This window comes from Alexandromys fortis, unplaced genomic scaffold, assembly GCF_014885135.2.
Source record: "Alexandromys fortis isolate MF-2015 unplaced genomic scaffold, M_Fortis_MF-2015_v1.1 scaffold_41, whole genome shotgun sequence".
NCBI classification, from domain to species: Eukaryota; Metazoa; Chordata; class Mammalia; order Rodentia; family Cricetidae; genus Alexandromys; species Alexandromys fortis.
In genome coordinates, this window is record NW_026067923.1 from 5,246,844 (window position 1) to 5,259,550 (window position 12,707).

Genomic DNA, 12,707 nt, shown 5'->3' on the forward strand with positions numbered 1-12,707 from the left:
AGACTTGAAAATAATAAAAATAAAATTGGTTTTACTTGTACACACCAAGCAAAAAAAAAAAAAAACAATCCTGGTTTCCATCGCTGAGGTAGGCCCTCCCAGCAACAAAGTATATCCAGAAGTGGTGGCCTACGCCTCTAATCCCAGCACATTGGAAGCAGAGCGGACATGTGAGTCCTAGGACAGCCCGGGCCACATAGAAAGACCCTGTCTGAAAATCATTAACAACAACAACAAAAGGGAGATGGGGCATGAAGTCCAGGAAGTTCAAATCAGCCTTGACTACATACAGAGTTCGATACCATCCAGGGCGAAAATGACACTCTGTCTCAAAAAGTCAATAGCAACAATAATAATATAACAGCAATTCCAGGATTCAGATAAAAGACGATCATTAAAGAAATCAATACAAGTGCAGAGTCAAAACCAGACAAGTGCCTATAGAAAGCTCTACATGCAATGTTTGGGAAAAGACATCGGTAGCCAAGAGTGAATGTGAGACCTTCATCTTAAAAGGTGAGAATTTATTATCCCTGCAAACACTTCCACACTGCATCATTTTAGTAATGGCATGTGGACACCACTGTAAAATATTTATGCTTCAAAGAGTAAAATTTCAAAGGGAACTTGTTGTGGAGTAGTCCTATACACTATGAAAATGTGTTGCTCTCGTTGTTAAAAAAAAACCAGGCAGGAAGTATAGGCGGAACAAGGAAACTAAGGACTAGAAGGAGGGCAGAGTCAGAGGAGTCACCAGCCAGATGCAGCGGGAGCAGGAGATGAATGTGCCATGGTAATAAAGGCACCACCACGTGGCAGAGCGTAAATAAAGAATATGGGCTAATTTAAAATGTAAGAGCTAATTTGCAATAAGCCTGAGCTGGCTGAGCATTTGTAATTAATATTGAGACACTGTGTCAGTTATTCGTGAACTGGTGGTCGGGACAGGAAATCTCCACCTACGGGAACCCGAGCATTTTTATCAGTAAAGGAGCTTCACGTTTCCCATGTTTCCTCGTCCTAACAGCCTCACAAAGAATCATGGTCTACTCTAAAGCCAAATGCTTACCTCCCTTCAGAGCTCTGCAAAAAGAATAATCGTCATCATATCCATGGCAAATAACTTCTTCGCGCACCGGCACCTTTACGGAGTTGACATGAATGGAGAGGTTGAAGTGTAACTTTTTTAAGTCTCTTCCTTAAGAAAAAAATAGAGATCCCATTAGTCCCTCCAGTAAGGTGTACAGAGTGTTTGTTGTGCCCCTAGTGTGTGCCGTGTGCTCTTTTCCTACATTGCTTCGTCATGACTATCTATGAAGTTAATAGTATCTTTTTTTAAAAAAAAAAAAAAAGATGTATTTATTTACTACATATACATTGTTCTGCCTGTATGTATCTGTGCACGCCAGAAGAGGCACCATTACAGATGGTTGTGAGCCACTATGTGATTGCAGGGAACTGAACGCAGGACTTTGGAAGAACAACCAGTACTTTTAACCGCTGAGCCATCTCTCCAGCCCCAAGGTTTAGTATCTTTATTCCAGTGATAAAAATAAAGTTCTAAGAAGGCACCTTTGTAGAAAAATTGAATGTTTCACAAGTGACAGCTATATAAAATAGCCCCTCCCACCAAAAAAATTCTCAAATTGTGACAACTACCAAAGATGTAAGATCTCTAGCTTTGGTAAGCTCATCCAGAAAATTAAAAGGACTGGGAATCATAAACTCATCAGCTTTTGGAGTTTGGATGAGCAATGTCTGAAAAAGAGAACTGAAGACCAGGTCTATCGGTGCGCGCCTTTAATTCCAGCACTCGAGATGCAGAGGCAGGCCCATCTCTCTGAGTTAAAGGCCAGCCTGATCTACACAAAGAGACCCTGGCTCAAATAAAATAAAACAATAAAAAAAAAAAAAACAAGAGAAAGAAGACTGAAGCAGAAGGTTCACATGTTGGAAACCTGTCTGGTCTACGGAGTGAGTTCAAGGCAAACCCTTGATAACTTAGACCTTGTTACTAAACAAAAAGTAAAAAGGACTGGGGTATTACACAGGTCAGAGGTACAGTGCTTGCCATAGCAAGTAGGATTTCAATCCCCGGTAATAGGATAGGTAGATTGATAGATGATACATAAGTAGATGATAGAGCATCTCCAGTAAACTCTCCAGAGGTATTTATTTGTCCTAAGATGTATAGATGTATAATATTATATATAATATTATAATTATATATATATTGAAAGACCCCCGAGGAGGGGAGACTCTTACTCACATCTGGGGATAACACAAGCCCCCAGAAACTCACGAAAGACCCTCCTTGCTGCAATCACACAAGGTTTATTGACAGGACAGCCGCTGGGGCTAAATCTCATTTCCCACACAGTGGTAGAGGAGTTCGACCCCAAGTAGCTGGAAGAGGAAGTATTTAGGGGAAAAAAACACAACCCAAAGGGGGTAGGGAAGGTGTCATTGGAAAATTCTGAAAATACCAGTGGTAATCACAAGGGAGTAACTTCCCATTTCTCAAGATTATTCTCAAGATTATAATCTAACTTTATGATCAGCTACTTCCTGGAACAGAGTCACTGAACCGGCTAACCTAGATTTTTGGTTCTTCTCTCCCTGCTAGATTTTTGGCTCTATTCTTTCTGCTAGAGGGGTCTGAATTTATCCGGGTCTTTCAAAACATACATAGATATAGCTTTTTTAAAGACAGGGTCTCATTGTGTACCCTTGACTGTCCTGAAAACCATTAGGTAGATCAGGCTGACTTCAAATTCACAAAGATCCACCTACCTCTGCCTCTGAATGCTGGGAATAAAGATGTGATAAATTCATCATAAATCACTGTAGGACAATAAAAAGCAGTTTTTCCATCTTCAGATGGAACTTGGCTGTGCTTGGCAGAACTGCCAGATCCTTCTCCTGGCCCCCTTTTGAGGCTGGTTTTACCAGCTTGCTGCTGTCCACCCACATCTCCGACTCCTCTGTGTCATTGAGTCTCCTCTCTTATGGTTCATCCTCAGCCCTCAGCTTGCACCCTGAACATTCTTCCTGGCTTTAGGTGCCACATGACCGTATACTATTCTACATCCTTAGACAAACGTTTCTCAGTTCCCTCACACAACAAACTCAAAGGGGATTCCCCATCATCAACGTCAAACTGGTGTTATAGGAACCTTCCTGGAAAAGTCCTCCAACACTGAGACTGGAAGAGAGAGATCACAGTGGACTCAGGCCGGGACCCATCCTGTCTTCCAGCTGATCCTAGTTGGTCCTGCTTCCGGCTGCCTCCTCATTTCATACCCTAAAACCACAGTGGGGTGGGCAAGCAAGCAAAAGGCATATGTGCAGTCAGAGGGTGTGAAGGGCGCAACCAATGGTTTCCGCCTTTTCTCCAGGTCGTCCTGTCTCAGGCAGCAGGTGGCGCTGTGCTTGGCGAGTAGGCAGGACAAGCAGTGCTTTAAACAAAACACTAAATAAACCAGTAAATCTGCATCTAATAATTAATCTTTTCTACTGTACTCTACTTCACTGGCAATAGAATCCCGTCCCACTAATCTTACTCACCCCCTTTTTATTCCCACTGCCCTAGGGTCAGCAGAGGCAAATAGTACTCCAAGCCTGAAGACCACCAAATGGCCTACATTTTCTCCACATCGTTACTTCCTGGGTTAGGTGTGGAAAAATTATTATAGGACCAGTTAAAAATCTTTTTTTATTCATTTTATATTTCAACCACAGTTCTCCCTTCCACCCCTCCCCCAACACCTCCTTCCTAACCCCCCCCCCCCATCTGCTTCTCCTAAAGGGTAAGGCCTTCCATGGGGAGTCAACAAAGCTTGGCACATTAAGTTGAGGACCAAGGCCCTGCCCCCTGTATCAAGTCTGAGCAAAGCATCCTACCAAAGGGAATGGGCTCCATGGACCCTCTAAACTCCAGAGCGTGTGGGGGGGGGGGGTTGAAAAGAGGATCCCACAAGGAATTCGAGAGACACAGACCGGGCTCTGTGGTGCACACGTGGCAGACAGCACTGCAATCCTGGGTGATGTCAATGCAAAACAAAGAGCCTCTTTCTAGGCTCAAGAGGCCCAGCTGCTTCCAGTCTCCAGGAAGTCCTGCTTTGACAGCTCAGTGGTCGTGGGCATGACTACAGTCACAGTTATGAGCCATGGCTGCAATGACATAACACTTCTGGGGCTTAGCTGGCCAAGGGCAGCAATGTGAGTGTTGGGGGCGGGGTGTGGTGGAGTAGGGGATGGGGATGAGGAACTGAGCGATCATCATGACAGAACAAGGTAAACATTTTTGAGTTTGCCCAGGACATCTCCAGGAATTGCCAGAAATAACACTGAAGGGACTGACCGACTGCACGGGTGTGTTCATAGGTTTTTCTGTTACACAGACACCCGCTAGCAAGCCTGAGAAGTACCAAAGATATCATCTCCGTTCCCACTCAATTTTGACTCAGGGTTATAACTATTGTTTGATCAAAAGCTTCCCTGACACCCCTATATCCAAGGACTCTTGGGTATTTGGATTGGAAGCCTCTCGTCTCCCCCCCCCCCCATACACACACACACACACACACACACACACACACACACACACGCTTTTCCCTCGCCATGCTCCCAACTACCTGGGAGTGCGGCAGTAAACGTGGGCATTCATTTGGTCTAATTTGGTCTGACTGGAATTATTTGCATAGGCAGAGAGAGGCACGTTTTAAGATTATTCCTAATAGATGGAGGTTTCCACAGCGGGGCCTGTTTTTCCCACGGGCTCAGCGCCACGTGCTGGAAAACGCCCTTCTCTTGTGCTCTCTGCCAGGCTAACATCAGCTTCGACTCAGTGAGTTCCCATTTTGGAGTACATGGCCGGTAGGATGGGGGGGGGGGGGAGATTCACGTCTATTTTTGTCGATTTTCGGACTTTCCGATAAAGTCGCGGCTGTGCTGGAAGTCCAATTCACGCAGTAAGCCATGCCTCACCGAGATGAGACTTCGGTGTGTTTGGAGATGTCCAGCTCACTCGTTTCTCATGCACCCCCGTTTTGACTCAAGAGCACTGTACGGTGGACGTATTGCCACAGGCTTGAGTCCCACAATTGGCTTGGGTTTCTAATGGGTCCTTGCGATTCCAAGCCGATTATGCAAATGCCCTTGGGCGGCCTTTCACAAAAAATCCTTTTAAATTGGGACTAACATCTAATGTAAAGCAAACAAGGCTCCATAGCCGGCAGTATCTAGATGCGTGCTCCCGCCTGCTCCCCTCCCTCCCCCTTACTTCCCCCCTCCCTGCTTCTGTAAGCTGTTTTTATGATCCTTTTTGAGTTTGAAACATGACCTCACCAAACTCATGAACTCAAGCAATCCTCCTACTCCTGTCCCATATGACTCCAAGGGCTTAGCATATGCTGGCCTCTTGCTTTTCAAAGGTCTCAGATCTGCACTCCAGGCTCAATCCCTGCACACCTTCTCTAGTCTGCTCTCACAAGCATGTATCCCTCAACACTACCCCCAAATCATCTAAATTTTTAATTCCTTCTTCGACTCCGACTCCGCCTCTGTCCAAGTGCTGGGATTAAAAGCAGATACCACCACGCCCAGTTTCTTTCTCAACCAGCCTTTTTCCTTATGAACTACGATCTGAGGAAGAGGGAATGTTTCTTTAAGCTTATCTACATGATACTGGACATAGTGGACAGACATATAATCCCAGCACTGGGGAGGGAGAGAAATGAAGGTTGCCACAAGTCCTAGGCCAATTTGTGCTGTGTCGTAATTTTTAGACCAGCCTGGGCTACATGGTGACACCTTGTCTCAAAAGCAGAAGGAAAGAGAAAAATAACAACAACAAAAAAGTATTGGTATTAGGGAGGTGGCTAATCAGTGGCTAAGAGTGCTCTTCTAAAAGACTGAAATTCAGTTCCTAGCATTTACACACCCATCTCTAACTCCAGTTCCATGGAATCTAACACTCTGCTCTGGCCTCCATGGGCACCCACACATATGGTAAACACACAGATAAATATATATACATGTACCTAAGTAAAATAATGAAAAATGTGTCTTTTATAAAAGCTTGTTCTTCATATCGTAGCACTCTGAAAAGTATAAAATGTGCTCCAAGTCTATGCCGAGAATGAAGACCATAGTGCTAAAGACCAAAATTATATTTCCTGAGAGCCAGACTTGCACGCCTTTTATCCCAGCACTTGGGAGGCAGAGGCAGGCACGTCTCTGTGAGTTCAAGGCCAGCCTAATCTACAGATGGAGTTTCAGGACAGTAAGGTTTATACAGATAAAGCAAGTCTCAGGGGAGGAAAATCACAGATTTTTCCAACTGAAACTCAGTGTCTCTCACAACTGAATGGTTGACAAGGGCCATACATTATTAGAAGGTTGAAGTTCCCATTTCTAACCTATGTCCTTGTAAAACCCTCCATATGCCTGTGAGTTGGTCTAAAATACAGCAAAAATGACAGATTATCACTTCCTTGATCAAGCTATTTAATGCTCTTCCATCTTGTTATCTTTTGCCAGTTTTGATGAATCAAGCAGCTCCGATAATAAAGTCCATGTAGCCAACAGACAGAATCCAGAAACTGCTACCAACAGCCACACGAGCTTAGAAGGAGTTCCTTCCATAGTCGACCCCAAACGTGGTCAACATTTTGATTATAGGTTATGGGGGCCCCCGGACAACAAGGGTAAGCCATGCTCAGACACCGTCACACAAAGACAGTAGGTAAGTACTGTGTAGAAGTCACTAGACTAAGAGTGTGGTAACTTACAGTACAGCAGTAGATAACAAACACAGATGTGCTTGGAACAGTGTCATTCTGGTTGAATTTCTACAGCCCTTCAGCTAATTAACAAAAATGAAAGTTCGTAGTTGTACTTACTTGGAATGAAGTTAACATATACAAATCCGCTGGTTCCCTTCAATGTTATACAGGGTTCAGAAGTAATCAAAACAGGGTAAGATTTCATGTTATCTAAAAAGAAGAAGGAAAACTTTAACATGATTGTAAATAACTTCCAGTGAATATGGCATTCTGAATATCAGTCCCCAAAGGATGATTTTTGTGTTCAAAATTATAATGAGAACAATTGAAGGTCATTGGAAATCTCTCTCTCTAGAACACTGACAGTTGTAGTACAGTTGAAGAAGAGGACCCAGGTTTTCCCTCAAGTAGAAACTCCATGTGTAAAAACCCAGAAAATAATGAAGTCTCCAGCACATGCAGACACCCAAACTGTACTCAGTAGTGTCTCTACGAAGATTCGGGACATGCTCTCTTGAGAGTCCCTGACCCCAGCACCACCATACAATTAGGAAGCCTCTCCAACCCCAGTCTCACCTGCATGCTCAGTACCCTAACTCTTCCAGTCCAGCTCCCCAAAGCACTGACTTCCAGGCTGTGCGTCTTGGAGCTCTGATAGTCCGCACAGTCTGGTCACACCATCGGAGCCGACAGACACAACTTCTGCTCCGCATGTGCGAAGACCGAAACTGCCGGTTCTCCGCTTTTCCATGATGAGAGGAAGAATTGATCTAGTCTTCTAATTAACGCCCGTCTCACTAATCCCGAAAGAGTGTGGGTGACAGTGAAGGGAGCAGGCAAAAGCACCTTGGCCTGAGTGCTGCCATTTTGACTTCACACTCCATTCTATCTGTAGGGTGGGAAACAGTTCAAGCTCCTAAGCCATAGGGAAGCTGAGAACTTTCTAATGGCGGAAAAACATCCTTGCTAAGCCATATAAACAGTCTATTATCCCCCTTAGTTCCTCTTATGGCTGTTCCTAACACAGAAATAAAACAAATGAATCTGATTGGTTGGACTAAAACACTCCCATTTTGTGTCCATTGATAATGATGGAACACACAAGGAAAGTTCCTAATCTTTGGCTTCCGATTGGTGAAAATTATAACTGTAATTTGGCAATAATTGTTTATGATTTTTTTTGTACTTTTAAACCCCACTTTTGCCCCTACTCAGAGCTGCCAGAAGAAACAAGGCTCCGAAGTCCTTGTCCTGCAGCCCTGATTTGTGTGTGTGGTGATTTATTAGAATCTCTGGAACCCATAACGGTTGTCCCTCTCCTTCGTCATGGTGCGCAATAGATGGGGTGGAACAACACAGTCTATCTTCTTGGGGTAAAAGATGTTGCTAGAATTGGTGGGTGTCAGCAGAGGGACAAAGATCAATGTCAAAATGCATGCCTAGCCATGCACAGTTCAGGCCCAGCACTACTAAATAAATAAATCTATGAGAAGTAAATAAATAATTCAAGTGAGTCCGCCAGCATCTTTGGGACAAACTGTTTATTCATCTTTGGTTTGTGAGACAGGATCTTACTCCCTAGCATGGGCTATTCTAGGACTCACTATGTAGGCCAGGCCTCAAAATTGCAACAATCTTCCTGCCTTGACCTCATGAATGCTAGAATTAGAAGCATGAAACACCATGCCCAGGCTAAGTGGGATTTTTCGTGGACCTTAGAAAGTTACTATAAAAGCCAGGCTTGGCGGGATAAGCTTTAATCTTAGCACTCCAGAGCCTGAGATGGGAGAATCTCCGTGAATTTTAAGGCTAATCTGGGCTAGCCTGCACTACAGAGTGAGTTCAAGGTCATCTTGAGTTACAATGAAATCCTGCTTCAAAAACCACTTCCTAATATTATTACAGCAACAAATAGATTTGACGTGAGTTTGTCAGAGCATATGCATCCAAAACCATAGCATCCCTTCAGCAAGCCAAGGAAAATCCAAATGTACCAAAATCTTGATTTTCGAATTCCAGATCAGTCCATAATAAATGTTTCTTATTTAAGCCCCCCCAAACTATAGTTGGGATTAAAGGCCTGCAGCACCATGCCCGACTCCATAGTGATTTGTTCCGGCAAGTCAAAATCACTAACCCTGCCCAGGAAAGATGCATCTCTTCTCTTTCTAGGAAATGATCCTCACAGTAAGGACTGAATCAGGAGTCACCATAACTAGCACTCCCCTGCCGATTCTAGAGGGATTAACCCTCTCCAAAGGGAGGTATTCTGTCTTAGTGGACTCTCCCAGGCACAGGAGCGATAACGTTCTAGTACAGCGGCAGCCTGTAGCATAGAGACCCTTGTTTTCTTTCTAGCCTGTGTCAGGGGGCTCCAGGGAAGGTTTAGGACTTGTCGGTGTTACAGAGCAAAGGGGCAGGTTCTACCTCAGAAAGTCTCACCAGAAGACAGAGGAAGCCAGGTATGTGTCCGGTGTGGTATCCCATGCCTTTAGTCCCAGAATTCAGGAAGCAGAGTCAGGCAGGTCTCTTAGTTTGAAACCAGCCTAGTCACAGACCAAGTTCCAGAACAGCCAGAGCTACATAGAGAGACTCTATATCAAAAGACAAACCACAAAGACAAAGGGGTCCAAATTGTCACTAAAAGAGTACAAATGAATAATAATATGTATTATACATCACTAATAGGCATATGGCGAGTCACTATGCAGTACCAAAGAGGTAGATTTAGAACTGCACAGGTGGCTCAGAGGTTGAGCTCCAGCCTAGGATCCACCCACATTAGTCCGCTCAAGTAGCCTGTTAACTCCAGTTCCAGGGAATCTAATGTCCTCTTCTGACTTCTGGGGGCACCAGCATGCACATGGTTCACATATATACCCAGAACATACACACACACAAAGATAAATAAATTGACAGAGGAGGGGGCCAAAAAGGAGAGGAAAACAGAGGTTAGCAGACTGGGGACTTTCCTAACGGCCCAGAAGTGAACAGCTATTAACCACAGTCAGCGAGCTTCACAAGCCAGTCCCCCAGGAAACGCTGTGACTGTGCAGCCCTCAGTACTGCAGTTCTCAAGGGATGTCTCTGAAGTCCCTGCAGCACTTCCGAACATCAAGCTGCAGATCTTGCTTTTCTAAGAACTGGCATTTCAGAAGGCATCACCTCCCAACCATCCAGATATTTCGAGAGGCGGCAAAAATGGACAACCAACGGAGTGATCAACAAAAGAGAAAACCGACTGAAACAACTACCAAGTCCCTGTGCTAGGTCTTCACAAACCAGGCGTCTGCTAGCTGTACGGTGACAAGGGCATTAATTAGAAACCACCAGTAGCATCAGAGTTTAGCTCAACTGAAAAATATTTGCAGTTCCAGCCCTGGGGAGGTTGGGGAAACAAGGAGCTTGCGTTCGAGGCCAGCATAGAGTGTATAGTGAGTTCCAGGCAAAAATAAGCAAATAACTCGAGAGGCAGAGGAAGGGGGATCTCTTTGAGTTCCAGGCCAGTTTGGTCTCTATAGCAAGTTCCAGACTAGCCCAGGGCTATATACTAATATCCTGTCTAAAAAATAATAGTAAAATATGCGGGGTGTGGTGACTCACACCTTTAATCCCAGGAAGTAAGGGCAAACAGATATCTGTGATTTCTAAGCCAGCCCAGCTCCAGGCCAACCACCACGGCTACATAGTGAGACCCTGTCTCAAAACGAATTATAGAGTAATAATAATAACCGCATAAATCCAAAAATCAATCTTACTTTTTATAAGTGACTCTTTGGTAAAATTCTTAACTCTAGCAAGCCTCATAAAGTGAACTCTAAAATCACTTTCACTTTGCAACTAAAAACAAATGAGGCAGAGAATGCCTAAAAATTGATGAAGATCATACAATTGGTGAAAGAGAGAGATCAAGGTAATAACCCAAGAACAAAGATGCTCGACGAGCCCTCTAGGACCACCGACTGGAGCAGAAACCCCCACTGGGGAGCAGCTCCCATTCTGCCTCCTTAGGAGGAACCAGTTTGTCGGGTCTGGGACTCTGAAACAAACAATTCCACTGGAACTGAGAGCTCAGCAACGACAGAAACACAAGAGCTAAAAACGCACGGTTCAAATCAGTAAGGAGGACGGGACGCGGGAGAAACCCACACCCGGAAGTGGTCGATCGCTCCACCCCCACCCCATCCCCACCCCAGACCTCAGGCGCCCTCACAGCTGGAATCGCAGAGGCTTTCTCTGAAAACAGCTGGAGCTGCAGTTAGTTGCTGCCGATCTCTTACCGCAGTAGGTGTAGGAAATAGTCGTGTCGGAGGAGTTGCAGAACCACTGTTGCTCAGATTTGGCAAACGTGGGAGGAAGCAGCGTAGAAAAGAGAATAAATGGCAACATGATGTGATATCTCCAACACTTTACACACGCCAGGAAGATCAGCGGATTCGACAGTAAGGAGGAAAGATTCGACTTAGTCACCAGTCATGTGATTTCAAAGTTCCCATCCAACTGTTTCCTCTTTTTACGCTTGTGTGACTGTTTGTATACTTGTTTTTACTCTCTGAGCACTTCCTGCTGCAAGGCAAGTGAGAAAGACCGATCTAGAATACACTGTTTCTGAACACTTAATGTAAATCAAAGTAATTAGCACTTCAACACACAGCGAGTTTTTGGCGAGACCAAATGCCCTACTGGAGACCCTGTCTAAAATCAACTCAGCTGGGCATAGTGGTGCACACCTTTAAACCCAGCACTTGGGAAGCAGAGGCAGGTGGGTTTCTGTCAGTTCGAGGCCAGCCTATCTACCGAGTGAGTTCCAGAACAGCTAGGGCTACCTAGTGAGACTCTATCTCTAGAAATGAAGTCCTCTTCAATCCAAGAGAAGATACACTACTTTTCTGTGTACACATTTTTCTCTATGCAAGTTCATACAGTGATTCCTCCTGGCCTGAGCCAATTGGTCTCTTGAAAACCATTTTGACCCAACGACAATCAGGTTCAGCCACAAAACAGACAGGCTAGATGATACCCCCACATGGTCATGTCCGCTGCAATTCCCTGCAATTCCCAGCTGAGACCTCACCAGTCTCTAGAGCACACACAAAAGGAAGCTGTCCTTGAGGCAGGGGTGTTGAAGTGGAGTGGACTGGGTTTGGATTTGCTGTGCATGCTAACGAGTGCTCTTCCACTGAGTGACATTTTGAGGCAAAAGTTTGATTCCCAATGATGAAATGCCATTGCTTTGTTCTGGCATCTATTTCACGTCAGGACTCTGTTTTAGACAAATGCCTCTTCCTTCAGCCGCATTGCTACTTCATCCTTTGCAGGATCTCAGTGTAGGATTAGCAGCCAAAAGGGCTTGGAACTGTGGCCTGGATCCTTGTCTGCTGGTAACACTGAACAGCCCACACAGATCTGTGAAAGTAGAAGGAAACTTTATTTCAAGCAAAGCAATAGAAAAGATCAGAATGGGACTGGAGAGATGACTCACTGGTTAAGAGCACGGGCTGCTCTTCCAGAACTACCTGGGTTCAATTCCCAACACATGGCAACAATTCTCACATGGCAGCTCACAACTGTCTGTAACTCCAAGATCTGATACCCTCACACAGACATGCATGCAGGAAAAAATCAATATATACAAAATGCACGTAAAATAAAAATAAGTATTTAAAAATCAGAATATAATGCAAGACAGCAATGATCTGTGTGAGGCCATACCAAGCTATAGCCTGGGACCCCTTTATGGGGCTAAAGGAAGGAGGAGCTTGCGCTAACGACCATAGTGTTGATGGTTCTGTATTTTGATTGATAGATTATGTCATAAAATAATTTTCCTACTACATATTCCCCTTCCCATAATGCAGCTGATTTTGAATATATATATATATATATATATATATATATATATATATATATATCCAAATA

General features: G+C 44.4%; 1 protein-coding gene across 2 annotated transcripts in view; it reads right to left on the bottom strand.

Moving 5' to 3' along the window:
- Ly96 (lymphocyte antigen 96) overlaps positions 1–11,274 on the bottom strand; it is a 21,794-nt gene extending 10,520 nt beyond the window's left edge. The window contains exons 1-3 of one of the 2 annotated variants that reach the window (XM_050142064.1): positions 11,069–11,268; positions 6,906–6,998; positions 1,070–1,198 (exon numbers count right to left, since the gene is read on the bottom strand). In XM_050142064.1, coding sequence (XP_049998021.1) covers positions 1,070–1,198; positions 6,906–6,998; positions 11,069–11,177 — 331 coding nt within the window. In that variant the 5' untranslated portion in view covers positions 11,178–11,268. Of the gene's footprint in view, positions 1–1,069; positions 1,199–6,905; positions 6,999–11,068 lie in introns of both variants that reach the window. The other variant, XM_050142063.1, reaches the window with a different exon arrangement.
- Positions 11,275–12,707: the final 1,433 nt, after the last annotated feature.